This window comes from Phoenix dactylifera, chromosome 5, assembly GCF_051530095.1.
Source record: "Phoenix dactylifera cultivar Ajwa chromosome 5, Ajwa_hap1_PhDact_Kaust_v1.1, whole genome shotgun sequence".
NCBI lineage: Eukaryota > Viridiplantae > Streptophyta > Magnoliopsida > Arecales > Arecaceae > Phoenix > Phoenix dactylifera.
In genome coordinates, this window is record NC_143194.1 from 510,386 (window position 1) to 538,362 (window position 27,977).

Sequence of the window (27,977 nt, forward strand, 5' to 3'; positions counted from 1 at the left end):
AACAATATAATTATACATGATGTTCTTGTTTGCACATCCATGCAACTTTTTTCTCTCTATTTTTGAGGGGAAAGAGGTCCATAGCCCACCAAATTTATCGCCAAAAGAGGGAAAAATTACAAGACTAAGAAAAGGAATAAGACAAGCGTTTACATCCATGTGACTTGATTAAGATTTTATAGTTTAAAGGTTTTGAAGTGACGCAGTTTACTCAACTAGAATTGGCATGTTTAAATCAATCAACTCCAAATCAGATGGTTCAGGCCTACAAGAATTTAACAAGCTCTCCAAGTTGTGTACCTTCAACAGTTACAACAAGGTCGAATCGAGTGAAAAATAAAACAGAAATCTAGTCAGAAAAGAAGAAAGTTACACACAAGTCCTAAATGGCCATAATTTGTGCATATTAAGTAGGAGATGTTAGTAGTGTTGATGTGTTGGTCAAAGGGATTAGCATGAACAATAATGTGGAAGCAACACTGCAATCTGCCCTGTGTAAAAAAATCGGGCAAAAGCAATTCCAAAATGAGCTTTCTGGCCACATCACATGTCGTCCAAAAGCAATGATATAACCCAGCTTACATTCAAACAGTTAGATAAAGAGAGATCTAACGTTACAAGTACAAAGTACACCACACCAGCAGCATTGAGCGCCAGTTCTTGATACCAAACCAAAATGCAAATATTCCCAGATATGCTCTACAGTTGAACCAAAATTGCAACAATATAACCGAAAGGCCACCAGAAAGAACAATGCATAACAAGAAATAAAGTATAAGATCAAAGTGCTAACTGGCTTCTGGGGAGCAGGAAAGGCGGCCAGTTTGCCTCCGTACCAGAAAATCGAGCACTGCCAATGGAAACAAAAGATATCCTTACCTCTTGCCCTAAAAATATTCGGCCATGTAGTGGCAATAAAACTAAGTTTCCTTTCAGTGCAATATCTCCCATAACATCTAAAAGTCACCGCTGAAGATCACTTATCCTACTTTTTCCGAAGTTTATCTCGTCTAACCCTCACGATTTTCCGCCCAGACTTGTCACCACCACCACCACCACTTCCCAAAGAAAAGCTTCCACCAGCAACAAACTCCAGACTGCCAGCTGCTTGAAATGGAGATGGGTTCTGCGGATTATTAGTATTCTGCTGGCCACCAAATTGAAAGATCGACGGCCCACCAGATGGAGCAGCTGGAGAACTGAACATAAAGCTCGGCGTTGCAGTTAAATTTGTCTGTTGACCAAATGTTGGAACAACAGGAGCAGAAGCCTGGGTGGTGTCATCAGCCATGCTATCCTCCACATTCATCTGATCATTTCCAGGAGATCCTGAACCAAAACTAACTGTCGGATTCTGTACTCCAAAAGTCAAGGGAGAGGTAGATGATGTAGTGGTTCCAGCTGAGGTGAATGAGAATGCTGGCCCAGATGATGTGCCAAAGGTAAAACGGGAACTGCCTGAAGAGGGAGCAGACAATCCAAATGAAAATCCCGTGGATGGTGTAGGTGTGGTGGAACCAAAAGTGGAACCAAAATTGGATGACATGGGCAGCTGAGAACTGGAATTAAACATATTAGCAGCTGTTGGTGCAAACGAAGAGCTGCTGACAAAACTGGAAGAAAGACCAGCACCAGTCGAAAAAGAGAAACCAGAACTTGAACCAAAAGGTGTTGTTGGAGCAAATGAAGTGCTGCTGCCAGAGCTGTAAGAAGAAACAGCACCAGAGGAAAAAGAAAAGCCAGAACTTGTACCAAAAGTTGCTGTCGACAAGGACACACTGCTTGCAGAACTGGAAGAAGAACCGGCACTGGTGGAAAAAGAAACGATGGAACTTGTACCGAAAGGTTTGGTAGGAGTTGCAGACCCAAATAATGAGCTAGCCGAACCTGAAGAGGAAGAGCCAGTGAGCCCAACTACTGGCTGGGAGGTAAAGGAACCAAACTGACTTGGGGAGTTTTGTGAAATATTTGAAACCCCAGTTCCAGTTTTAGTTGCCTGGGTATCAAAAATGGATCCACCTGCAGCACCAAAAGTAGAAGGCAAGCTCTGAGAACTGCTATTAGCAACTGACAAGTTCTCACCGCTAGAGTGTGCTGAAGCACTGGACCCAAAAACACCATTGCCGGAAAAGACTGAAGACGTCGATAAAGCCAAGGAGCCGCTGGTCATGCTTGAAAATAATGGTGATGCTTGCACAACAGAGGAACTACTGCTTGTTCCCATGCTTGCAAAAACAGATGATGTTGCTGAAGCAGCACTGTTACTTCCTGTGATTGAGTGAGCAGCTGATGAACCAGGAGCAATGAAGCTGCTTAGGCCAAAAGGCAATGCCTTAACAGGCTTTTCCTCCAAACCGTTAGAATCAAGTTTTTCCAGAGATGGTGCAACTGAGGTGGAAGCACTTGTAGAGGCACCAGAGCCAAACTGGAACGAAGGCACTGTGGAAAATACAGGGGTTGCAGATGAGACAGTAGGACTACCAGAACTGGTGCTAGTGATTATGCTGGTGGAGAAAACTGAGGTCGCTAAATTATCAGAAAATGTCATGGCTGGGGCAGCAGAAATCACGGACGTAGATGAGGCTGCAGTCAGTGAGCCATTGCTTAGGGTTGGTGTTGTGGAAGCTCCAAAAGCAAACAGTACTGGGCTAGTTGAACTAGACAACCCCGAAACAGGATTTCCACATGATTTGAACACATCTCCAGCCTTCTGATCACCTCCGTTATCCAATTTTGAACGATCCAGAAGAGTTTCTGGAGCATCATTGCTACAAAACACGCCAAGAACTATACGTCAGAAGTTTATGAAATCTGAATAGTACATCAAAAAAATTAAGTTGCCAACAAATTTAAAACATCACATTAAATGCTATCAAGGCACGAGCTTTCAGATCTTTGTTGTTTCGTTTCTGTCAAAATATATAGCAACTGGAGGGTTCAAATTGAAAAAAAGGTGATTCTGATAATAATGTTTTTAGAACAACAATGCCTAGTTCCTAGAACTTGGACAGACTAATATCATAACAGCATATAAGATGATAATATTGAGAACATTGAGCATTTGTTCCTAGAATATAGCAGAACACCAAAGCAATTGGTGAACGCATCATGCTTCCCAGAACAACAAACACTAGACCAACATAATATTGAGAAGGCAGGGACGACAAAGGAACTTGCATACCAATGTATAATATTCTCCCAAAACTAGATACGTCCATATAACCAGATATTATTGTAGAAAATTCCTAAAGTATATCATTAGAAAACTATGTTTTCCAAAATGCAAGATAAACAATTAAATTTATTTTACAATCCTATCGCATTTTACTTGTCGATGAAAATCTTCAAAATAGATGATATCTGATATCTACATCTTTACCGACACTTGCAACCACACTTTAATGAACATACTCAGAATCAGAACATCACCAATACATGTAATAAATATTTGCTGCATGTATTTTTAAAGACACTATTTCCATCACAAGAGAAGGAAAGGAAAGAACCATCCCCTATCAAACCAATGTAATATTCATCCAAATGATGACTGATAAAAGGTCACTCAAATTTGAATGTTCACTGGCATTTGCTTCCAGACTTCAATTTTCTCAGAATATCGTTAAGAGTATTTTCTTAAAAAGATTCCTGGCACATAATTCTTCGAACAAGCTTTTCTACTTAAAGATAAGAATGAAGGATCTATTGAACTAATGCAGATCCTCAATATTCAAATTCTCCATATTCAAACAGAAGGTAACTGAACTCTAATTAGAATCTGACCTTGCACCAAATTTCAGGCTTGCAGGATTACTAACAGCAGCCATAGTTGAAGATAATGGAGAAGACTCTGCATCTTTGGAACCAAATTTAAATGTATGACCAGCAATTTCTTCCTTTCGTGGAGTTGATCTCTCAACCAACGGGGCTGGCCTAGGTGGTGAATGCGTCTGGGAGGAAATGCTGGAAGGAGAAGCAGTAGGAAAAAGAAAGGCAGCATTTTTTTCACTTACAGGCTTGTCAGAAGCCTTCACCTCAGATCTCTTGTCCAATATCAAGGTAGAACTAGGCATGCTATTGGAGGAAGACCCCAGAGACCTCTCCAAACTTGTTATGTCAGGATGGTCTGTCTTGCTCTCTGATATCAACTCAAGTTTAGCATTGCCAGTAGAGGCCAGACCAGAGGAATCTTTGATACTATAATCATCATCATCCAAATCCAAAGAATCCTTACAAGAAAAGTGAGAAGTATAGAATCAACTACATCATTCTTCATGATAACTGGATCACATAAACAACAAAATAATTGCATGAATGATTACACAGAAGACTAAGTGTACAGCTAGTTACCTCTGGTGCACTCATCTGGAATGATGGTTTCTTTTGTGAAGGCACAGTAGCAGTGACTGAAATTGCAAACTCTGCAGACTTCATACCAGGTTTGGCTTCTGTGGCAGACACAACAGATTTGTTCCTGTCAAGGGCTTCGGATGTCGCTTGAAGTCCTCTACCATCGGGCTTTAATGGGCCATTCTCTCCAGCCCTCTCCTGTTTTTGAAAAGTGGAACTTCTGATGCCTTTCAGATGGGAACTGCTAGCAATGTCCAAATTATCATATGCTTGTACTTTCAGAAACTTAGATGAATCTATATCCTCCATGCTCTTGAGAGCCCGTCCATGTAACATGTTACGTGTTAACTTGGATGGTGATTCATGCCTATCGATAATTTTCAGTTCAGATGATTTCTCTTTCGGTGATGGCACTAATTTATCTAGTTGTTGCAGTATTTTCCTGGCCATTTCACTAGACTGGGGAGGAATGGGAACAACACCTCCTGAAGGAGTTCTATTATGCCCATTTTCTGCATGCTGTAAGTCTGTTGCACCATCCAAATGGAGAGGCTTCTGAATTGAAGATGCAGATCCCTGATTGGCATCTCTACTGAGAGGAACTGAGGGAGTTGGAAGAAGATTTCTAGGAAGTGATGACTGTATGTTTCTTGATGGAGACATTACATTAGACTTCCGACGAATCCTGCGTATAGGACCTAAAGATCCCACATCACTATCTAAAACGGAACTTCCCCGTTTCATTGCCTGCTCAATGGTATCAAAACAATTTCCCATAGTCAGAGAAAGGTAGCAAATGTGAAATCCAGTGCTGGTAGAAAGCAAAACATTTTCGAACAAAAGGTGAAAACAGAACCTTTAGACAACCTGAGTGCTACCTCAGTGGTCATACCCTACAGCTTATAGAAACAGGTCCCACGTTTGAGACTTGAAAGGGTACTCCACAGTAATTTTATGACATGCAGGATCCCCCCGGTGGGGCTTCCTCCCATTCTCAGAAAAAAGAAGAAAAAAAAAAGTACTTGTGTCCAAGTACGTAGGGATATAGTTGATAAGCTAGTGTAATTACATGGTTACAGTTTATAATAGTGAAATTCTGGTAGAAAGTTGAATGACATAAATGAAGCTATTACCAAAAACACTTTGACTTGCTACATCCAGACCCCAGCTGCAGTGATTTGCTTCTGTTACTAACAAAGGACAACAGATAGAACAATATCTAATTGCTGATTTAATGGGACACAGGAACAAGTGCAGCAAAAAATTGCAATGGTTGGAATGAAAAATTCATATTAGATAATGTTAACAAGAAGCACCACTAGAGGGAAAAGAAAATTGATCAAAAGCAGAACAAGGAAAACATGGTGGAAGCATAGATGATGATTATGGAATCCACTGTGACAGATGATGTGGACATAATTAGAAAAGATAGAGAAGCAATTTTTGTACAACTAAAAGAAGTAAGCAGGTAAGTTGTATACAGATGCATGGCCTAACTTAGAGACCATGTGAGACCAAATAACTTTTAAACTAACGTAGCATCCAAGTAACTTAAAGTCTAAATAGCTTAAGGGTAAGTAACCTAATGACCAAGATTCACTAGAGATTAAACAATTACAAATACAAGAATAGATTTCAATTATCAGATAGTTCTGATGTTCCAGTATGCTCTATTGATGCTCCAAGTAGTTGGATGAGGCCTTGAAATATCATCACAAAAAAATGTGTTGCATGATCTGGGCCCTCAACATCATCAATATAAAGTGCATATGTTGGCATTACAAAAGTTGATGCATAGTGCATATAAGCATACTTATGCACATTATTTAATCGATCATCAGATCTGGCCATACCCAAACATGACCCAATAATCAAACACAATTATTTTCCAATTGTCAGGTCAAGTTATCAAGTGTGGTCCTAAATCAACTACTATTCACAAGTCCGAAGCTTTGACACATAAACATAACATTAGGATTTTTAAAAATAACCAATATAAACAGGAACATAAGTATCAAGCCAGTTAAACTCTCAGGGCATGTCAGATCTCTATGGGTTGAGTCCAACTTTTTTTGACCCAATCAAGGTTTAAAGTACTGGTTTCGATACCCATAACATCAATCAACTGGTGCACATTGCTGAGTATTGATGTGGTACATCCCTTGGTATTAACACTCAATACAGGAAGCATACAAAGTATTGGATCCCTACCAAACTATTTGGCTTCAGACCAGTACATTTTGGGAGTTAAATCCCTGGACCAAATGCCAACCAAAGTTCAGACTAAATTTCAGAATAGGCAACTCTCTGTGATTTATAGAGCCTAGGTCTAGTCAAATTCAAGATAACCTTCCCTCTTACATGCTTGAATCCCTAATTTATTAGAACAGCTAATTTATCAGTATCACTATCAATGGTTAATCTGCCAATTATATGGAACGTGTCCCAGTAAGAGCAAGAAAGGCATACCGATTTGCTGCCAGACTGCATGACATTTGTTGATGTCCATTGAGATGATGTTGAGAGACCAGAGCCGCCATCCAAAGATCTATCCCCCTGAAAAGACAACAAGGTTTCTAAATAGGAAGAATAAATGCAGCAAAAAAATGCCTAAAAGCTTATCATATTTATCTTTTCCTTTATATAGGTTAAAGAAAGAGACAGTGTCATTTGACTTCAATCACATTAGCATATACCCTAATAGTGGTCACTGGATGAGCCTTAAAATATGGAGAACGAGACATTCTGTATATTGCCGATCTGCCATGAGGTCTTGCGATCATATAGCCATTTTCCGTATGTTCAGGAACTCCAGAAAAGCGGACAGCAGATCTTGGAGCAATTGCCATATCCAATGATTTTTTTGCTTGTGGAACTGCATCTTCCTGAAATATTTGGCTTCGCAGACTTAAAGTGGAAGGAGACACCTTCAAAGACCTAGAACCCATATAAGCTTTAGCAATCTCTGCTGGTGAAGCAGCTTCCTCTTCAGGAATCTGTAGGAAAAAAAGTCAAAACTAATATTAAATAACGGAGCATAACAACTAAAATCAGTGATTACTATCATAACAATGACTCCTTGCAATTTAACATCATGCTAAAGGAAAGGCATCCAGAGGTTACTTAATTTCCATCAACGACCCAGAGGTCCCAGACAATATTAATGAATAAGAATTATCTCATTAATCAGATATGTTCCAAATAGATCAAGGTATGTTCCAAACAGAAAATGATATGTTAAAAAAGCCAGCTCTCACCCTGATGTCACCTGTCTAAAACTTTCTTTTGAAATCCTAGTGAAGGTAATTCTCTGCAAGAGAACCGCCATGAAACCTACAAGGCTAGCTGGGAGGTACGGGACCGCCTAATTTGTTGCAGGTTTAAAGCTCAAGCGACCAGAGAGCAACACACCAAACTTCCCCATGTTTAATCTCAGGCACAGATGCCATGAACAAACATGCAAAGTCAGACAACCAATCATAGATGGGAGAGCAGGACAGAATTTATAAGATCTAAGCCGTTAAAAGGTAAACATGTTTAAAGCTCAAGAATCCAGTGAAAAACATACCAAACATCCCCATTCTTGGAAAGAGTCTAGAATAGAGAGAAGGCAAGCGTCAACAAAGGGCATTGCTTTCATCTCTCAGCCACAAATCGCATGTTTACACACAGAAAATGACAACCAATCACAGATGCTAGAGCAATAAGATCTGAGCTTTAAAAAGATAAACAACTTCTTGTTCCTTAACCACAATTTAAGGATCGCCGAACCAGTACCGGTAGGCATACCAGTCAGCCACCAGACCGGTTCGGTATCGGTTCGAACCGGTACCGAACCGGTACCACTGTTCACGCATCCAAAAGCCAAAAAAGGGGCTTAGCGGTACGAGACCGGTACAGTCCGGTATGGGGCCGGTACCAATTTTGAACGCCGAACCAAACCAGTCAGAGACCGGACCGGTTCGGTACACCCTAAACCGGCCAGTACAGGCCAGTTCAGCATACCAGCCAGCACATGATATCAGCCCTGAATGGGCCGGCACGGGCCGGTGCTCCAGTGCATTACTAGCACATGATACTGCCACAATACCAGCTATAAGACAGTACTTGATACTAAGAACCATACCAGTACATTACCAATTTGGTACGATACGGTAAGTATACTATACCGAGACAGGCTTCCAACACTTTTTCTCATTCTTAGCCATGATACCGCCCAAAACTAAGTAATATGGTTCAGTACTGGGCCGCATGGAGCTATTCTGCTCGTTTTGGACAAGAACAGAACGATTGGGCTCATATACTAAACCAAACCTTGATAATTTACCAGTACGATATGGTACAGTCAGTACGGGGCAGCATGGCAGCTTTGCTGCATGGTACGTGCTGTAACAGTGCCAGGGTGGCATGCAATACCTTAAATCTTGGTCTATTATATTGCTAATTCACTTTAGTGTTACCCATTAGAAAACGAAGATGATGCTAGAATAGTCTGGATTGAGAAAGTAATGCAAGATGTTTGTGAAAACTACAATAATATTAACACAGATGCGAGCTTTAACTTTCCAAAAGAACCATTTATATTAATTGTAAAATGGGCTCAAGAGCAGCAGCGAACTGAACTCTTACAGCCAAACTGACTGGAGTTGTGACACTCCCACGTAATATGAAGGATGCAATCGCTTCCTGTTCTGGAACATTTGGATTTGCCTTTCTGTCATGACTGTCTGCTCGTTTTGATGTGCTTGGTTCAGCAGTAAACTCCTTGTTTTGATTTACTTGCTCTGAAATATTTGCTTTTTCTTCATTCACATAATTGACTGCTGGTTGTGATGTACTTGGTTCAATAGTTCTCGAACGCAATAATTCAGTGAGGCGGTCAAACTCGACCCTGTCCAAATTAAATCTTTATTAGGAAGACAAAGATAGAGAATATAAGTTAAAAAATGTAAAAAAAAACAAGGCTATTATAAGTTAAACTATTATAAGTTTAAAAAAAAAAAAAACTTTAAAAGGACGATATGGTAAATTAATCCCCAAAAAACAAAGCTCTATCATGTCGGAACTACATAATCATAAATTATGCAGGTAAAGGAAGCAACAGGTAAAATAGTTTCATAAATTTTATTGAAATAATCACATCAACTTTGTCATATTAGTACTTTAACTACTATAAATTATAAACTTTTATCATATTACAGAGAAGAAAACTACTACAAGAAAAACATCTTGGATTAGTTTGGACAAGAAATACATGAAACAAAAGTACAATATATACAGTGTTCTGCAGCAATTAGATTTTAGAAATCAATAATTGAACTTCTTTTAAAAAGATCAATACTTAAAATGAAGGATGGTGCAATTTTGTGGATGTTGTCACATGCAAGAGTGTGCAATGCGCCGCCAGCAACTTCTGGAACTCATCGCAGCCATCATAAACAGATGGCCATAATGAGTTTAGAGGTCATGGATGGTGCATTGCACATACTTGCATGCATCTTATGCAAAATAGAATTTGCCAAAGTGAATGCCAACAAATGGTCCAATAAGTGACCGGTATCCCATAGAAAATGCTTTCCTTGTGAAGGTTTTCTGCTTCAGTAGCTGTTCGAGTTCAGAAATTCCACCAATGTCCAGATTCATTTCTTCCCATGCCCCAGCAGCATCACAATTATCTTTTGCCTTCTCTCCACCACAGCCACGTTGTTCTCCTACTTCAGATGATGAAATCTGTATTTCAAAATTCCAAACGGTGTATACAGAAAAATATATAAGTTAAGATTAGACCATAAAGAACTATAATGAGATTTTATCAAAAAAAGAAAAGAAAAATACTTTCCAAGGTTGGCCAAGAGCAAAAATAAACACTATGAATGGGCAGATCAAGAAACAATGGCAACAGTATGCATATATACCAAATACAGAACCACCACCGCATAGGAAACACCTTACAGTAAGAAGTATTAGGTAACCTTTACAATCTACAACACAAATGAACACAGAATATAGTCCACATATCATTAATTCTTTACAAAGTTAAAACTGAAGGAAAATACAGTCTTTACCAGATATCTACCTCTTAGCAAGCTGGATCATGAGCATGTCTTGTCGCAGATTCAGATAGTTTAGGAGAAGTAAGAGATAGAAGAAGAAGTATCTAACCTTTTTCTAAATGATGAGTTTTAAAACATCAAAAAGAATTTACTTGCGATGTGAGATTTTTTGTTTTCTAATTATTATATTCTGCTTGAATTCCAATATACTATCGCTACAAGAATAATAAAAATTGAAAACATAATGTACTATAATATTGTAATATATTATATTACACTATATAATAATAATATAGTAATATATTATAGAGTTTTTTTGCATGGATACCCTTCTAAATATCGAATTTTGTGTGAATATCCTTTTAAAATTGATATTTGCATGTATACCCTCGTAAAACTCTGTTATTGTACAAATACCCCTAATATAATGGTTGTTCTAACGGCGTTAAAAAAAATCATATTTATATTAATTAAAAATAAAATAAAAATTTGAAATGACTTTATTATCCTTACTCTTTCCTCTCCTCCCCTCCCCCCAACCCCACCCCACCCCCGGTGCCTTCCTCTTCCCTCCCCTCCCCTCCCCTCCCCATCCTGGCTTCAACACCCCCCCGGTGCCCGGTTCCCCCCCGCCCCCCGCGTATCGGGACCCCGATTGCGGGCGTTCCACACAGTTGTTCTTGTGCCAGAAGAAGAAGAAGAAGACAGGAGCTCCACACAGCTGTGCTCTGCTTCAAAATCTCTTGGGCCCAGAAGAGAGAGAGAGGACTGCTGGTTTGAGTTGGAAAGAAGGTGGCTTGTCTAAGGACCAGAAATGATGCTAAGTAGGTGGCTTTAACAGCACTGAGTTGGTGGTAATGGAAACAAAAAAAGAGAAACAAAATCAGGATAAAGGCTGCACAAAGCCATCGAAAATCCAGCAAAAGCTCAGAGAAATGAGTTTGCTTTGTGATAACAAGCAAGAGAGTCTCTTCTTTTTTGTGTGTGTGGGTGGTGGTACTATTGGTCGTTTTTAAGTGAATTTATGGCGGGTTTTCAAAGCAGACAGGAAGGAGATATGGGTTTCTTAGGAGCTTGTTAGCTTGCTCCCATGGCCTTATTATTCTCTAAAGGGATGGGAAATGCCAGTCAATGAGGAGGAAAAGCCCTAAGGGGAGTAGGGTTGAAGTGTGGAAGGATAGCAACAAGCATAGGTTCATAGAATCCAAAGGAACCTCGGCCCGTCAGGATTCTCTCTCGATCTATTACACTATTGATACCTCTGGTGTCTTGGTAGCTAGCTTTTTTTTTTCTTCTGTTTTTTGGTTTTTGTTTCTTTTAACTTTTGAAGGGAGAGAGGGGACACTCAACAATTCTGACTGGAGGTAAATTGCAAGTCGTTCGAGTCATGGGTCGCCCAGCACCCCATAATTATGATATGATTAATTAGATTTGCCCAAATTCTTATCCAAAAGCATGGTAAAGTTTCTATTTACTTGTATATCCTTATAATTTCTATTTGCATGTCTACCCATTAAGGATATTTTAGTCATTTTAATTTAAAACCGTTAATTTTTTAACGGCATTAGATGGCATGGGTACCAATGCAAAAATAAGAATAAAAAAGGGTATAATAGCAAAACAAATATTTTACGAGGGTATACATGTAAATATCAATTTTGGAAGGGTATTCACGCAAAATCCGATATTTAGAAGGGTATTCATGCAAAAAACCCTATATTATACTATGTATTATATTATATTATAATCTCTCATCATCATACCTACAAAAAAAACATGATCGAACCAACAAAATAGCTAGAAAAGAGGATGAAAGGATAGCATGTACTTTCTTTGATTGCTAGACATGATTGACAAAAACATCATACACCTAATGCATATGATCATTTGATAACAAGTCATCTACATGATGCTTATAATCGTATATCTAGGTTTGTAATCCACAAACGGACCACACATGTGCACAATCAAATTTGTTACTCATATTAGATGTTAATGTGTGCTTCCAGTTCTCTCACTCTTCCTGATTTGAATCCAATCCTACTAACCTAGATATCATCTGGTCTTTTGTTTCTAATTGTAAAATAGGAGGCCACATGTTCCCCCTCAAAGTTTGAACCCTATATCATCCCCACCCCCTCCCACCACACTCTAAGAGTGTCATTGGTAATGCTTCTACATTTTAAAAGTTCTCCTAAAAGCACTTTCTTGCTTTTCTTCTTTTATCTTTCTAAGAATCACCTTTTTGCTTTAAAAGCTAGAAAAGTGCTTTCTTCAAGCAACACCAAATGCCTAGGCCACATTCTCAAGCTTCATTTTCTTTCTTCCTCATTCAAGACTAACAACTTGTTCCTCCCTACCAACATGGCCCATGTTCTGATCCTTCTCCAGCCATGCATCAGCCCATTGTCCAACATCTACAATCCCTCCTAGTACTCTGACCCTACACATACACCCCTCCAGATCCAGTACATTGCGAACTGCTCACCCTGCAGCATCCTTAACCGAACTCCCTACCTTTCTCCATCTGTGTTGTTAGTCTAGAGAGTTGGGAGCATGGTGGATAGAGAGGAATGGGCATGGATGAGAAGGCAGAAAGTGATAATTGAGGAAGAGCAGTAACAAATGGAGGCTAGTAAATGTGAAGGAAAATGATGCAATTTGTCGTGGTAGTGTCCTTTGATAATTTTGCTCTAATGTTCAGTGTTTTAATCAAAAAAGAAAAAATTTAAAAAAAAGGAAATATAGAAAAGGGAAAAAATAGAAAACATTATAAATTACATAGGTTTTTCATTCATGTAGTTTCAATGGTTTTAGGATGAAGTTGATATCATATATGAGTGAAATTCATAAATTACACCTATAGAGTACTTTGAATTTCAATTATTTGAAAATTCAACTTATATAGCAACTGTGAAACTTTTCAGTGCCTGGTGTATGTCTTTTTCTTCATTACTTTCTAGTATAACCAGAAAACACGTTGAATTTGGAATTTCTCTCAAATTTTGGAGGTTAGGTGGCCATTTATAAATGTAAGTAGTTATAAAAATATTATATTATTCTATATAAAAAGTTATTATTGTGGAAGATAGTAATTTGTATTTTGTTATTAGCATTAGTGTTTATTAAGCACTACAATAGGGTCCTTGCCTGAGGCCATGGCCTTTCAAGGGTTATAATTGTCATCTGTGAGTAAAAATTACCTCTTTTAACTTCAAAAAATAATGAAAATTGATACTACCTTTATGTACCAACAAATGTAGAAAGGATCAACATATCATATAACATCAAAATAAAACTTTAAAAAGAAAGCATCTATAACTAATGTCAGTCAATTTTGAGCATAATTAAGTCAAAACTGGTCAATTTCAGCTGAAGCCAATCAAAACTGCCGAAACCAAGCGTCAAGATTTCAGCTCACTTCCAACCAAAATAAATCGTTTCACCTGATATGGATCAATTTTGGCTCAAACTTCAAACCTTGGTACCAAAGCAAGTTCATCGGGGTATAGGTTTGCAAAAGAAGAGACTAGTCACCTAGAGTAGAAATAATGGTTGTTCAAGATTAAAGTCCACCAAACTGGTACTAGGACCCGTACCGGTCAGTGCTTGGTATAGTTCAGTACCGATTTAGTATTGTGCCAAACTGGTACGGATAGGGACGGTTCACGGACCGGCACGCCCAATTTTTTTGGGAGTTTTCAAAAATATTTAATTAGTAATCACTCTTTTTGAACTTTTTCAATTATTTTAAGTTTAATTTGATATTTTTTTTTGATGTTTTCTTGGTGTTTTTTGATGTTTCTACGATCTCGAGTTAACCTAGATGATGTATCTTACTGCTTTAAAATGATACAGATCATAAAATGAACATAAAATATTCTCAAATCAAGTAGTAACATGAAAATAAAAAAATAATACAATCAATTACATATATTTAAAGTCCAACATACATACCAATTTCTAAAATCGGGTCGAGCGGCGATGCCTCTCGTATATATCCAGATCATTAGCATGGTCAGGAGGCACATCAACCTATTCCTCCAACCAAGCGGCGTTGTAGTCTTATACGTTCATCCCATAAGGAACGTGTGTCGGATTATAAGCACTCTCGAATCTTTCACTGAAGCTCTGACTCTAAGAGGTGTCCTCTGGCTGATAATACGGCTGTGGAGAGGGCCATCCGAATATGCCGACAGCCAAATCTGGCACATAAGATGCTCCGGGCTATGTAGGGTATTAGCCGTCAGAAAATGTCTTAGACGCACCATATTTATATCCATATCCGTACGGGTCATAGGTTGCTTATGGTTGCAGGTAATAGGATCCTGATACATATATAGATCCTACTCCACGTGCAAAATCATCTACAGCCGCATCGTATCCTCTCGAATGACCTCGAAGAGCCCATCTTTTATATGCAATCATATCCTTGTGGGCTCTACTAGATCGTGCACCGTGGTTCCTGTCCTATGTAGTATGCATAAACTGAGACTCATCGATGAATCAAAGACCACCCTGCAACTGTGTCTCATAAGCAGTGGTCTCCTGTCCTCCACTTTCTTCCCAGCCGACAGATCATGACACCAGAACTATCATCATTGCTGCTCCTGGTCTCTGAATTTGAGTGTACTAACTCCTCCTCAACTCTCCATTTGAGATGCCGGCGTCTTTTGTTTTTATTTTTAGTGTGTTGGGCAGCTTACTAACTCCTCAACTCTCCATTTGAGATGCCGCTACCTTCTTACCCTTCGTGCCCCTCTATCTAGTTATGCTGGAAGGATATATGTCGCCCTCCTGACTGAGTCAACTGGATAGCGTAGTGGCCTCGTCTAAGCATCTCTCGATTATATCTCTGAGAGGATGTATTGGACGAGTCATGTGGTGATTGGCTCTCCTGTGACCGTGACTGATCAGCTAGAAGAACGCATGAAAATATTACGCTCAGCCTATTGCCCTGCATCGATCTTAGCCTCGCTGGCTATGAAACTGGCCGGTCATGGAGGCGATCCTCGCTTATTAGCTTCGGCTTCTACTACTGGCCCACAAGCTATCCGATCATAGGATCATCCTCATCATCAACAATTAATGTTATATTTTTTTAGGCCATCGGACATGCATCAAAGGCTACTTATTTCTTAATTTTTTTTAAATTTCGGCCTAGGCTATTGTACACATGATCGCATCAAAACATGAATGATTGGACACCAAATTTTTATGGAGAGTAGCTTGCATGCCCTTAAATACATTTCTGATTTTATGATTTTTTATTTTTATTTATTTTAAATTTTTATATTTAATCCAAATATATATTTTTAATTTTTAAAAATTATATATAATCCAAAAAATAAATTTTTTATGTCGTGTAGATCGTCCATAGATCCACAACATATAATAAAATCAAGCCCAAATCAAAAAATTTGGCATGATCTTCCTTTATTTTGCAATTTTTGAGCTATTTTTTAAAGCAAAAAAAAGAGAAAATGAGGTAGGAAAGAGGAAGCACACCTTATTTAGCCTTGGATCTTCTTCTGATAACCTGAATCGGTGTTATTTTTGAAGTATTTGAGAAGAAGAAGTGGCAGAGCCTCTTTCAAATGGTGTTGGAAAGGCCTTCTCGAGCCTTCCCAATGGCCACCTGATATTTTAAAACATCAAGAAGCAATAGTTTTAGGAATAGTGTCAACCCGGTTTCAATGCGACCGGCCGGTTCACACCAAGCTTGCATCGAACTGGCCGGTTCGGACACTTATCGGCCGATTCTGGTCAGTAAAAGACTAATTTCGACCGGTTCTGTAGGGGTTCGGCTGGTACAGGGCCGAAACCAAAAGTATTAGCCAAACCAACCCAATGGTAAGTGTCGGTTCTGGTCGGTAAGAGACCGGTTCAAACCGGTTTTGTAGGGGTTTCAACTAGTACGGGGCCGAAACCAAAAATATTAGTCGAACCGACCTCCAGCTAGTACGAGGTCGGAACCAAAAATATTAATCGAACCGACCCGGTTTCGCACCGGGTCGGCTAGGCACTGCCCGAACTGGACGGTTCAGCCCAGTTCGGCAGCCTTTGTTCAAGATGATTGGTGTATAGGTTGATAACATAAAGTAGGATACAACCCCATAATGTGATATATCAGCATGTATTGATGCATATCAAAGCAATGTGTACCTACACAAGCTGATACACATTAAAATAGTGCAACCGTGAACAATTATGGTGACCTACCCATGTGGTACCTACTACCTACAATAGACAAAATATAGTACATAGCACTTCAATCCTTAGTTCCATTATGTTCTCATGAATGAATATCTCTTGATTCGAGAATTTGAGTACTGAAACTTGCTATGTTATTTACTTTCAATTTTATTATATAAACCTATTTTAGATTTTGAAACAATAAATGAATCCTTAGTTTATTTACTCTATCAGCAAATCAAGATGCATGTTGAGCACCATACAAAACATTATTTTTTTTCAATGTATTTGTTATGTGAGTACTTGTTTTTAGTACACTAACCAAATATCTTCTCCGTTTTCAGTATTAAAACAGATTCCTCTGAAAACTCCAAAGAAATTTTATGCCATGAAAAAAACATATTATGTTGAACAGGAGAAAATGATTTGGCTTAAAAGCAGAGGTAGTTTATCCTATAAATTTAACTGACAGGTGTACTTAACTAGAATAACCCATATTCAACATAAGAAAAAAATCATAAAAAATACTTAATGCAAACTTTGCAAATAATAACTCAAGAAAACGTGACTGGTATGAAGTACAACACCCTGATTTAAACTTCTAGCAAGTTTCAAGAAAAGTTGATCTGATTAATAATTATTTCTTATAAAGACACAAAAATCAAACAGCTGAAAACCTTCCAGGTCAGTTTCTTCATGAAATATACACAAGCAAAAGATTTTTTTTAAATCATAATACTTGTAGGACATGAGAACCCTAATCCCTTAAGGCAAGGAATAAACAATTCTGTAGGGATGTAATTACATTGTCAAAAAGATAGAAATTTGAGATTTATTTAGGTAAAAAAGAAAAAAATATAAAAATTACACAAAAAATTAATTTTTCCAGCAAAAAAAATATGTTATTGTCAAACAGATAGGTTCAGAACTCGTGCTGTAGGTATACCACCCACAGGAAGAGACTGCTGAAATTCCAGGTGCTGAGTTGTTGAAACATGAGAACATCAACATGACACACAAATGAAGTGCATAATTGCCGGTAAAGACCCAACAAGATCAAGAAACCAAGGATATAAACATCGATTAAATATTTTCATTAAAATCAATAAATCAACAATTATCGTATTGTTAATGTCCAAGCACAGAATCCATTTTCTGAAAAGAGGTCTCTAATACGATAATTTTGGCAATGTTGACATATAAAGAAAATGACAGAATTCTCTGTTGTAGCTCAAAGTAGCAAACAGCTATAAAAGCAACCTAGAATCAAAGCCAACAATTTAAACCATTACCGTAAAGAAGAAGAACACCTCATTAGTTCAAGACAGATTTCCATATCAAATGAGAAAATTTAAAAAAAGACCCTGGATGTTCTAGTGATGAAGAGAGAAGTTCACCATTGGCAGTGGAAGAAAGGCTTACACGAACGAGACTAATATGTAGATATAATACATATATGCAAATTAATCCATTTAACGTTGCTTACAGTAGAAGGCACTTCAGGATCTTCTTGTCTGGATCGGTGGTTTTCTTCTGCGCATATAACAAAGTTGTAAGCATATTGCAGCAAAGAAAAAAAAAATAGATGCTTCATTTATGAAACAATAGATAGCTAAATAGAGATCACATCAATGTGAGAAAACAAGACAAATAGGATGAATTACTTAGAAAAGGTCATAATCACAAACATGAAGAAGGCAGATTGCCATGTAGAAAATAATCAAAAAAAAAAGACAACATAAGCCAACCCCAAATGATCTTGCACAAATACATGAAGTAACTAACTAAAAGCACATATGTGAAAGGTGGTTGTGGCATATGGTCAGTCAAGGAACCACACAGTGCATATGCAAAATGCAGATGAATATGCAATATGGAGGTGATAAAATAATGTACATAAAAATATGGATATAATAACAATGGCAAATAATAAACATCACCGGCTATTTAGCATTTAGTAGCTATAGCAATATTTATGACATTTTTAACAAATTAACATTATTAACAACACTTACATCTAGCCCAACCATAACCCCCGTATAGTCGCCTATCAATCAAATCCACGCCGCTCATATGGGTCACATAAAAGTAGGCCACAAATTGCTAAGCAGGCTGCATACGCAGCTGCAATGTACCAGGCGGACCGCCTTTTGGCCCACATGCAGCTCAGTTGCATACAGCAAGCACCATGGTTTTCACTCGGTATCAGTTCCCATATTGGTAGCTTGCTAATGCAGTCAGGTCAGTACAGTACACCCCCGTATTAACAGAGTACACTATTGGGAGTGAGACAACAACTACACATATGGATATGGTTTCATGCTGAGCCTCTATATTGTATCAATACCTGATCGTGTCAGCATGGTACTCCCAATATCAGCCAGTACAAGTCAATACAAAAAACCTTTTTAACCATATATGGATAATGCGATCAGGTCAGAAGACCACATTCACATATGTGGGCCACCCTACCAGTTTTTAAATCAATGGCTAAAAGCTAACCAATGGACAAGATTTTTCAAGAAACAAATGACTAGCCTTGGGTAAATGGTAGCACCATATAAAAATGATAATATGAAGCAACGCATTCTAAATGTCTTCAATATTCTTGACTCCAAATACCTCTATGGGTCATCAGAATTTAAGAGTTATGAAATAGAAAAAACAAAAGTAATCACAACAGCAATCATTAATGCTGAAGTCTTGATGTTCATAGGTTACATGTTCCTGCTACTTCTGACGATGATAAGCATCGGACCAGAAAAAACAAGAAGAAATCTACCATCTTTTAAACAATAAATGCATTCAGTTACATTTTATCATTTGCCATGTACTACACTTTGATGCTTTAATTAGTTGTCACTGGAATTGAGCTCCACGCAAGTGCCATAAACAATATACATTGAAAAAATGATGACGTTGGAAAATAATAATAATAATATACCTAGCATTATGACAATTATAAGATTACAAATAGCAAATATCTGCTGATTATATAGAATTGGTTTAGAGGAGTAATTGAAACTAATACTGACAGCATGTGATACCCCTGGAAGATCCACGGGCCAGTCCTAATAAATGAACCGTCTGTTACTTATTTCACTAGAATGGAAGGTCTAGTGATCAAATATGAAATAGAGGCAAGGGAAGGGAGGAGGAAGAGAGTTGGATAATTCTTGTTTTCTACTTTGTTGTGTTATCGTAGAGTGAGCAAGTCATCACAACACAAGTCCACTGCAACTGCAACGCTCGTAGCATAAGCAAGTCTTAGGTATGGTTTCCTACAACCTAAATAAAAACATGAGTACATCAAGTTTCTAATGAGCAATTACAACCAGGAAAACGACTAACTTGCACTTGTGCTTAATTTGAATACCTTACAAAGTCAACCGTAGACTCATTAGATAATCATTCTAAGCCAACCTCACCCATTTCCAGCACATACCTTTATACTTTTCCTAGCATAGGAACATGTACTGTAATCAAGTTACCTGTGCTATTAGAATTTTAAATGGCATATTGGTTTTATACTCATTTATGTCTGTTTTTTGCCTACCAGCTGAACACAGCTTCCTACAGCAAAAGATATGTTCTTCCCCTTCATCTAGACTATTTCAACATCTAAGGGAATATTTGGCGTTGCTCCTCAGTTACGTGAGCCTAAGGTAGACCTCCCTAGCAAGCCCCTCTCTTGCCTAGATTTGCCTTGGCTAAGACTTTGGCACCAATTTCTAAGACATTGATGTCAAGTTGACAGCAAGTTGTAGAAGCTATTCAATCCAGTAAGCCTTTCCAGCTTTGAGTTGTTAAATGCACCAGACCACATCTTTTACAAAAACATTCTTAAGAGTTGTTTCTTTGTGACCGGTTTAGCAGCATTGAGCCTTAGAATATTAAGTTTTACGTGTTAAACATGATGCAACTTGAGTTGCAGTAGTCCAAACTCAACTCAATCGGAATGTAGGTTAGATTAATTTGAGGATGTGTGAATAATTTGAGTTGGGCCAGTGTTAGATAATGCCTAACCTATGTTTCTTAGACACACGCATCTAGCTCCAAAAAATCCATCTCAAATACTAACTGAGTTGGTACATATCAAACACTTGGATACATATGACGTTCTTTTATAGCGACTTTTAAAGATTGGGATAGAATTCAACCCTCTTCCAACAATACACTTGATCCCTCATTCTGATGTTAGGAGTGAGTATTTTTTTCCTTTTTAGAGATTGGTCAAGGATGTAGATATTAAAACAAGTTTGCAAAATATTATTTTCTTATATCCTTAAGTGGGATGTTTGAATGAGAAACATGTATGTTGAAAGATCTTAACAGCTAATATAATTTTAAAACTTTAATTTTAATGTTTAAAAAAAAACAATGTTCAAAAGTATAAATATATAATTTATTTAAGATTATATTTATCCTATGTATTCATGTATTTCCTTTTTTCCCTCTTGGCAAGTTAGATACTTGGATGCACTCCTGAATCCGATTCTCATATCCATGCCCCTTCAACATGCATCAAACTGATACCAAGGTAGTAAGTCTACAACAACCTGTCCCATCATGAAGATAATATATTGACTGGAGCTTCCAACTGGACCCAGACTACGATATTACAAAGCTAACACATGTTTCTATAGTAAAGCACCCAACCCAACCTAAACAAGACAAAAATTTAACTATTAATAATTGAAGTCCTACCAGGATACAACTCAAGCAGAATGATTCCACTAAGCCTAGCCTAACCCAACCCAAACAGTATTTTGGTTAAAATAAGCAGGGCTAGTTCGTTCCAGATCTGATTCAAGTTTTTTATTAAGTTGGATCAAATTATGGTTCCCCATGTTGTTGGTTAATTTGGATCTGGATTGTTCTGCATCACGCAAAATCCATCCAATTTGAACCAAAGTCTTAAATGAGAGATCAATTGTGAATTTCCTAGTCTGGGTTACATTTTTTGAAATTACATTTGGAGTAATTCTAGAAGTTTTAAAGGGTCAAATAGGTATTAAAACATAAGAAAAAGGTCTTGTATTTTAGGGGAAAAAATCTTTTTGATTCCCATTCCTGTAACTCTTTCTGCTGTTATTGGCCTCTCATCACAATAACTACAATAGGATCCACATTTCTATGTCCTTACAAAGGCCATGATGTAATAAATTAAAATTATTTTTTCAAAATAAACATAGTGACTTCAAAGGAATCACCTAATAGAGTGCCAACTGGTTGAGTTGGTTAAGGCCCCATTTGGCAGAGTTGTTGGCAGTAAAGCTTTCGGAAGTAAAGCTTTTTTGAAGTAGAGTTTTTTAAAGTAGAGCTTTTATAAAAAGCTATTTGCTGTTTTGTAACTACATTTTTAAAGTATTATGAAACTTTAACATGTGTTTGGTAAACAAACTGATAAAGTACTTTTGGTATGACAAAATGACCATAAACGATATTGCATAGTATTATACAACAGAACATAATAAAATATAATATATATTAATACATAAATATATAATATAGTATAATATTACTTTAATGTAATATAATATTATTATAATATAGTAATATAATATTGTATACTATAGCATAATAATATAACATAATTTGATAATATATATCATAATATATCAATGTATTATGATATAATATTATATTATATATATAGTATAATACAATAATAAAGATATAAAATATTATAATTATTATCATTTTTTTAATTATTATATTTTATCATGGGTATTTTGCTCCAAAAAGAAAAAAATTTATAACTCAAAACAGCTTTCCGACGGGGCCTAAAAGTATTTTTAGCTTTGCTACAAAGCTAAAACAGTTTTTCCGTTTTTTTACCAAACACTCCTATTCAATTTAAAAGTGCTTTCTGGCCCTCCAAAAGCTCTGCCAAACGAGGCCTAAGGTCCCGTTTGGTAGAACTATTGGCAGTAGAGCTTTCAGAAGTAGAGCTTTTCGAAGTAAAGCTTTTGAAGTAGGACTTTTATAGAAAGTTATTTGTTGTTTGGTAACTACAATTCTAAAGTACTGTAAAACTTTAATATATATTTGGTAAATAAACTAAGAAAATACTTTTGGTATGACAAAATGGCCATAAAGGACATTGCATAGTATTATACAACAGAGCATAATAAAATATAATATGTACTAATACATAATTATATAATATAGTAGAATATTACTGTAATGTAATATAATATTATTATAATATAGTAATATATATTGTATACTATAGCATAATAATATAACATAATTTGATACTATATAACATAATATATCAATGTATTATGATATAATGTAATATAATATTATATTTATAGTATAATACAATAATAAAGGTATAAAATATTATAATTATTATTATATATTAATATTATTATTTTCTATAATTATTATATTTTATCATGGGTATTTTGGTTCAAAAAAAATTTATAACTCAAAATAGTTTTTCGACAAGGCCTAAAAGTGCTTTTTTGGAGAAGCTCCAAACAAAAAGGAAGTTTTAGCTTTCTAGCAAAGCTAAAATAGCTTTATGATTTTTTTACTAAATACCCCTATTCCATCTAAAAGTGCTTTTGGAGGACCAAAAAGTACAAAAGCTCTGCCAAACAGGGCCTAAGTCATTAGCTGTTGGATACTAATGATCTAGGTCCTAAGCCACCTTCATCCTCGCTCAAGAAACAAACCCCCATGATGAGCCCCCATTAAGCAAGTAACACATGACCATGAATGACCCTGTGATGGTCTTTTATAGCCTTCTTCGCTCCCTTGACCACCTTGGAGATGAACAGGTCATACAACTACGATGCCTTGGTGGCTTTACCTAACTTCAATGTTACCTGGATACACAATACAGATGTCAAGTGTCCAAGTCTTCAGAAGTATCCACACGGGAACCTTTTAAAAATCATATACGGGGAGACATCTATATCTTATATATGTTCGTGTAAATATGCATTGTTTTATGTCTACATGAGCTAATAAGTAGGAGCCTATGGCTCTTTTAGTTCACAAAATTGATAAAAGGTTAGTTAATTGATATGTTAAGCTTCATGTAGAATTGACAAAAATAGACTTGGACTAATGATGACATTATGATCTAGTGGTACGAAGCGTCAAGGAGCATCATGAAGTGTCCTAAGTGTCCAGGTATTCAACATGTCAATAAACCTAAATTGTCTCCAAGTAATGTTACTCAACTTCGCCAGCCTTCCTCAATTTCCTAATAGCATAAGACGGGCAACTATTTTATAAATTAAAATGCAATTCATGCAGCCATGTGTGTGCCCAAATATGCGAATGGTGCCTAGCAACCATTGCATTGGAGCTAGGCCTCATGGTGAGCCACATGCACCTACATAGGGCTAAGGGCCCCATATGTTGATTGATGCATATTTATCATGATGATGGTAGATGATAAGTCATATCCGAAGTAAAAGATTCACTTTCGGGTGTCTTTTTGAAAATTAATAAAATTAATAAATACAACATGTTTGATGTATTAGCTAGGTATCTTGAACCTAACAATAAGCTAAGCATCATTGCTATTTTTATTTGTTGTTCATCATCTGATAATTCATAAATTTTGATTATCTATTTTTTTTAGCATAGTTCATAAGGAAATATTGTTAATATTGTAGGCACTCCACCATACCCAGGGTTATCAAAGGAGGATTGCCAAAGCTTTCCATAAGAAGGTAAAGATCAGACATGTGCAACAAGGGGATCTGGTCTTAAAAGAGAATCGGGCTCGAATTAGGCTCTCAGAATAATTGTGGATTCTTATTTTTCCTTATCTTTTACATATTTATTTTTTATATTTAACTTAAATTTATCTGTTTTAATAAATCATAAATATATTCCTAAACTTTTCAAAAGAACCAACCAAATAGGCACCCAGTATGCAACCGTATACAACATATGCACTATGTAATTCAATTCCTAAAACCTTGGGAAAGATTGATGCAAAACAGAGGGACCAAGCTCAAGCCTATGCTAACGACATGATTCGTGCAATAGGCACTCCATGAAACTAAAGACGTGGATTTTGCAATGAGTTCCTTCCAAGCTAGATGGCCTCCAATATGAATGCCTAGGCCACCCTTGATTACATATTTTCTTGCTAGGCTAGTGCTCTTCTTGAAAACAATGTAGCTATAGCATATGTATTGGATGCAATGGAAATCCACATAGCAATACTTCAGCTTGCCTAATGGGTTAAAGGCTACAGTTCTTGTTAAGCAAATAAAGATGTCAACACTCAATTCAAAATCTATTAAGCAGACAAGAGTAAGAATTTAAGCCTTGGTGGGGTGACGAGGCATCCCACCTTATTGAGTGTCAGGATGGGATCAATAAAGGATGAGGGTCGGGATGGACAGGATATCCACGATCGCGAGTGTCAAGATGCCGGACATCCCGTTCCATGAGAAAAGAAAGGAGTGGCTCAATATTGATGTGGTTGGTACCCTTGATAATGAGAAAAAATTTGTTGAATGAATCTGGAATAATGTTGCTTAACCGAATACATTAAAATAATTATATTTTCATGATTTTTCTAATATTTTATTCATGCTTGCATTCATAGGAAAAGAAATCCAATATCTCACCTAATTATCCCCACATCCCTTTGAACCTAACTTCTCTCACCAATTTATATCATTCACTTTTTTGAAAGATCTCTATCTTTCTCTCCTTAGAAAAAAATTGTTACCTTATTAGTTCCTTTTATAGTAGCATGGAATAATATAAATCACCTTTTTAAAATCGCTATCATTAGGATCCCGTCAACTCTGAATTATACCTCCAACTTTTCACTCCTTCATGTTACTTGATGCATAGGATAACATCTTATATTTTCTAAATCCTAAACTATTGTACTAGGTGGTAAATGTATCAAGATTGCTTTTTCATGTCATTTTCGCTCATTGTTGAAAGATTCACTTGCTCAAATCCATCTATTCAATAAATTGTCTTCTAAAATCACTATATATCATTAGGATCCCCTCAACTTTGAATCATACCTCCAATTTTTTACTTCTCCATGTTACTTGATGCATAGGATAACATCTTACATTTTCTAATTCCTAAATTGTTGTACTAGGTGGTAAATGTATCAAGATTGTTTTTTCATGTAATTTTCGCCCATTGTTGAAGATTCACTTGCTTGGATCCATCTGTTCAATAAACATTATCAGATCCATCTTTTTGAATGTTTTACATTTTAGGGGGAAATAACTTAAAATTGTCCTTATAAGAACTCCAGACACCTAATGATATCAACACTAAACAAAGAAAAATAGGGTTTCAGAAATCAGATGTTGTTTCCTAAAATTTAGCTCAAGTACCTATGTGAAAGATGGGGATGATATGGGTCAGTGGGACAGGGAGGGGGTTGAATGCTTGTCCCATGACCAAGAGCCAATCCTTCTAACTACAATAGGGTAGAAACAAACCCTCAAATACATAGAATATATGTAATGGCAGCACATCCCTTACGTATATTTTAGTCAGCTTGATACTTTAAAGTTTTTTTTTTACAGGGTACTCTCCTTATGATGTTATTAAGATACTTAAGTTGATGAATAGCTATGAAAGCTTTATCAGGGAAAAAAACATAACAGCAGTTTTCTTGAAATGTCCAACACTGGAAACTAAGAGTTTCCGACATTGCCCTCTCAGAAAGTTGCCAAGTGTTTGCACCTTTTGCTAACAAAAGTAAGAAACTCCATCCAATTTCATGCTCTCATGTACAAGCGTCTAAAAGTGGTGGCACTACCCGTAACTTGAATAAATGGAGTGCCCAAACAACCTGTTATGTGGCAAACAACTACCAAACAATGATGAATAACTTTCCTTATGTGTAGACCCTCTGACTTTAATCATATCCTATTCAGTCAAAAATTGCTTTCCCTCATAACACTCCCTTCTTAACAGTCAAGACAGCAGGATTTAGTTGGGGATATATCTTTCCCAGATTAGTAAGTCCAACCTGACCCTTTGTATAACAACTCTTGACCATGAGCATTGAATAGTTGTGTATCTGTTTATGCATAAACTTACAATTGATGGCATAATTAGTGACTGACTTGACTTTAATGTAATTCCCTATGTAACAGAAGAAACTAGGTCTATTCTGAAAACATAGTAAAGAATCCATGAAGACAAGTCATATTATTTGTGTGAATGAATTCAAGAAAGAATATAAACTACTTGGCTCTGTGGCATGCTCCACAGCATACATAAACATAAAAACACAGAAGCATATGCACAAGCATCCATATAATTGAATTGCAACAGCAGCCAGCTCTACAGCCAGAGGTAGCAAGTAGCAAAGGCACAACTCCAATTGAAATTAAGTTACTTCCAGAATCCGTCACAGAGGAGAAAAATAATCATACAAAAATAACAAAACACATGTGACAAATACAACTTAAATCAACAATGGAATCCTATAACAGCAACCTGTTCAGCTGCAAGTAAGCAAATCCAGCCTGCTCGCAGCTTCCAACAAGCTGCAGACATGCACTTCGCTTTAATGATATAAACTTTGAAATCACAAAAATAGAATAAACTCTAAAAATGATACTATGCTAGAAAAACCCTTGGAGGCCTGTATGAGGACTTGGACAGCATCTTTTCTCCTAAAAAATCCTATTTTCCTATCACAATACAAAATCTTATGGTTCCAAGATGACTTAATAATACTTCAAGGGATTGAATTGCTGTTCAAATTTAGTTTTGAAAAATCAACACGAACCGCTCGTCCGAGTGACAAAAGGCGGTCATTTTCGTATCGAGTACAACGCATATAGCCACTACACAAGCAAGAGATTAGACAAGAACCCTAGAAATGGAAAACCCTAACGAAGAAAGTCCGGCTAACCGAGCTAGCAACACAACAGTCAAGAAAGGGTTAAGGAATTCAACCTGGGGCTGCCGGTGGAGCGGCGAGGCGTTTGCGGAAGACGGAGGAGAAGAGGCGGGAGGCGCTCCGGGCGATGATCCGGGAGGCGGGATCGACGAGCTTGGACAGCCAGCGGCTCCCGCCGGGCTCGGCCGCAGCAGGGTGGCGGCCCCCACGTGCCGCGGCCGAAGGGCGGTCGTAGGGCGTCGCGGGAGCCCGGCGGGAGGGGCGTTTCGGGAACTTCCCCCCGGCGCCGCCCTCGTACGCCGCCGCCGCCATGCGATGAATCGAAGGCGCAAGAGAGAAGAGAAGGGAGAGACAGAAGAGAGGGGTGGGAGGCGAGAAAATCCGAGCGGAGACGGAGGCGAGAAAGTTCGCGAGGAGGCGGAGGTGGAGGAGAATAAAAATCCGAGATTCGGCTTCCGTTATTACATACGATACAGTGGATGGAACGAGGGAGAAGGGAGGGGGAA

General features: G+C 37.4%; 1 protein-coding gene across 1 annotated transcript; it reads right to left on the reverse strand.

The window, feature by feature from the left end:
• Positions 1–548: 548 nt before the first annotated feature.
• On the reverse strand, positions 549–27,965 carry LOC103707572 (nuclear pore complex protein NUP1-like). The gene is made up of 9 exons (XM_088721193.2): positions 27,528–27,965; positions 18,082–18,128; positions 9,925–10,077; positions 8,977–9,237; positions 7,044–7,343; positions 6,817–6,903; positions 4,348–5,094; positions 3,781–4,226; positions 549–2,768 (listed from the first exon to the last, which is right to left on the reverse strand). Exons 1-9 carry the CDS (start codon positions 27,781–27,783, stop codon positions 986–988), a joined length of 4,080 nt encoding a protein of 1,359 aa, XP_088577319.1. The 5' UTR covers positions 27,784–27,965; the 3' UTR covers positions 549–985.
• Positions 27,966–27,977: the final 12 nt, after the last annotated feature.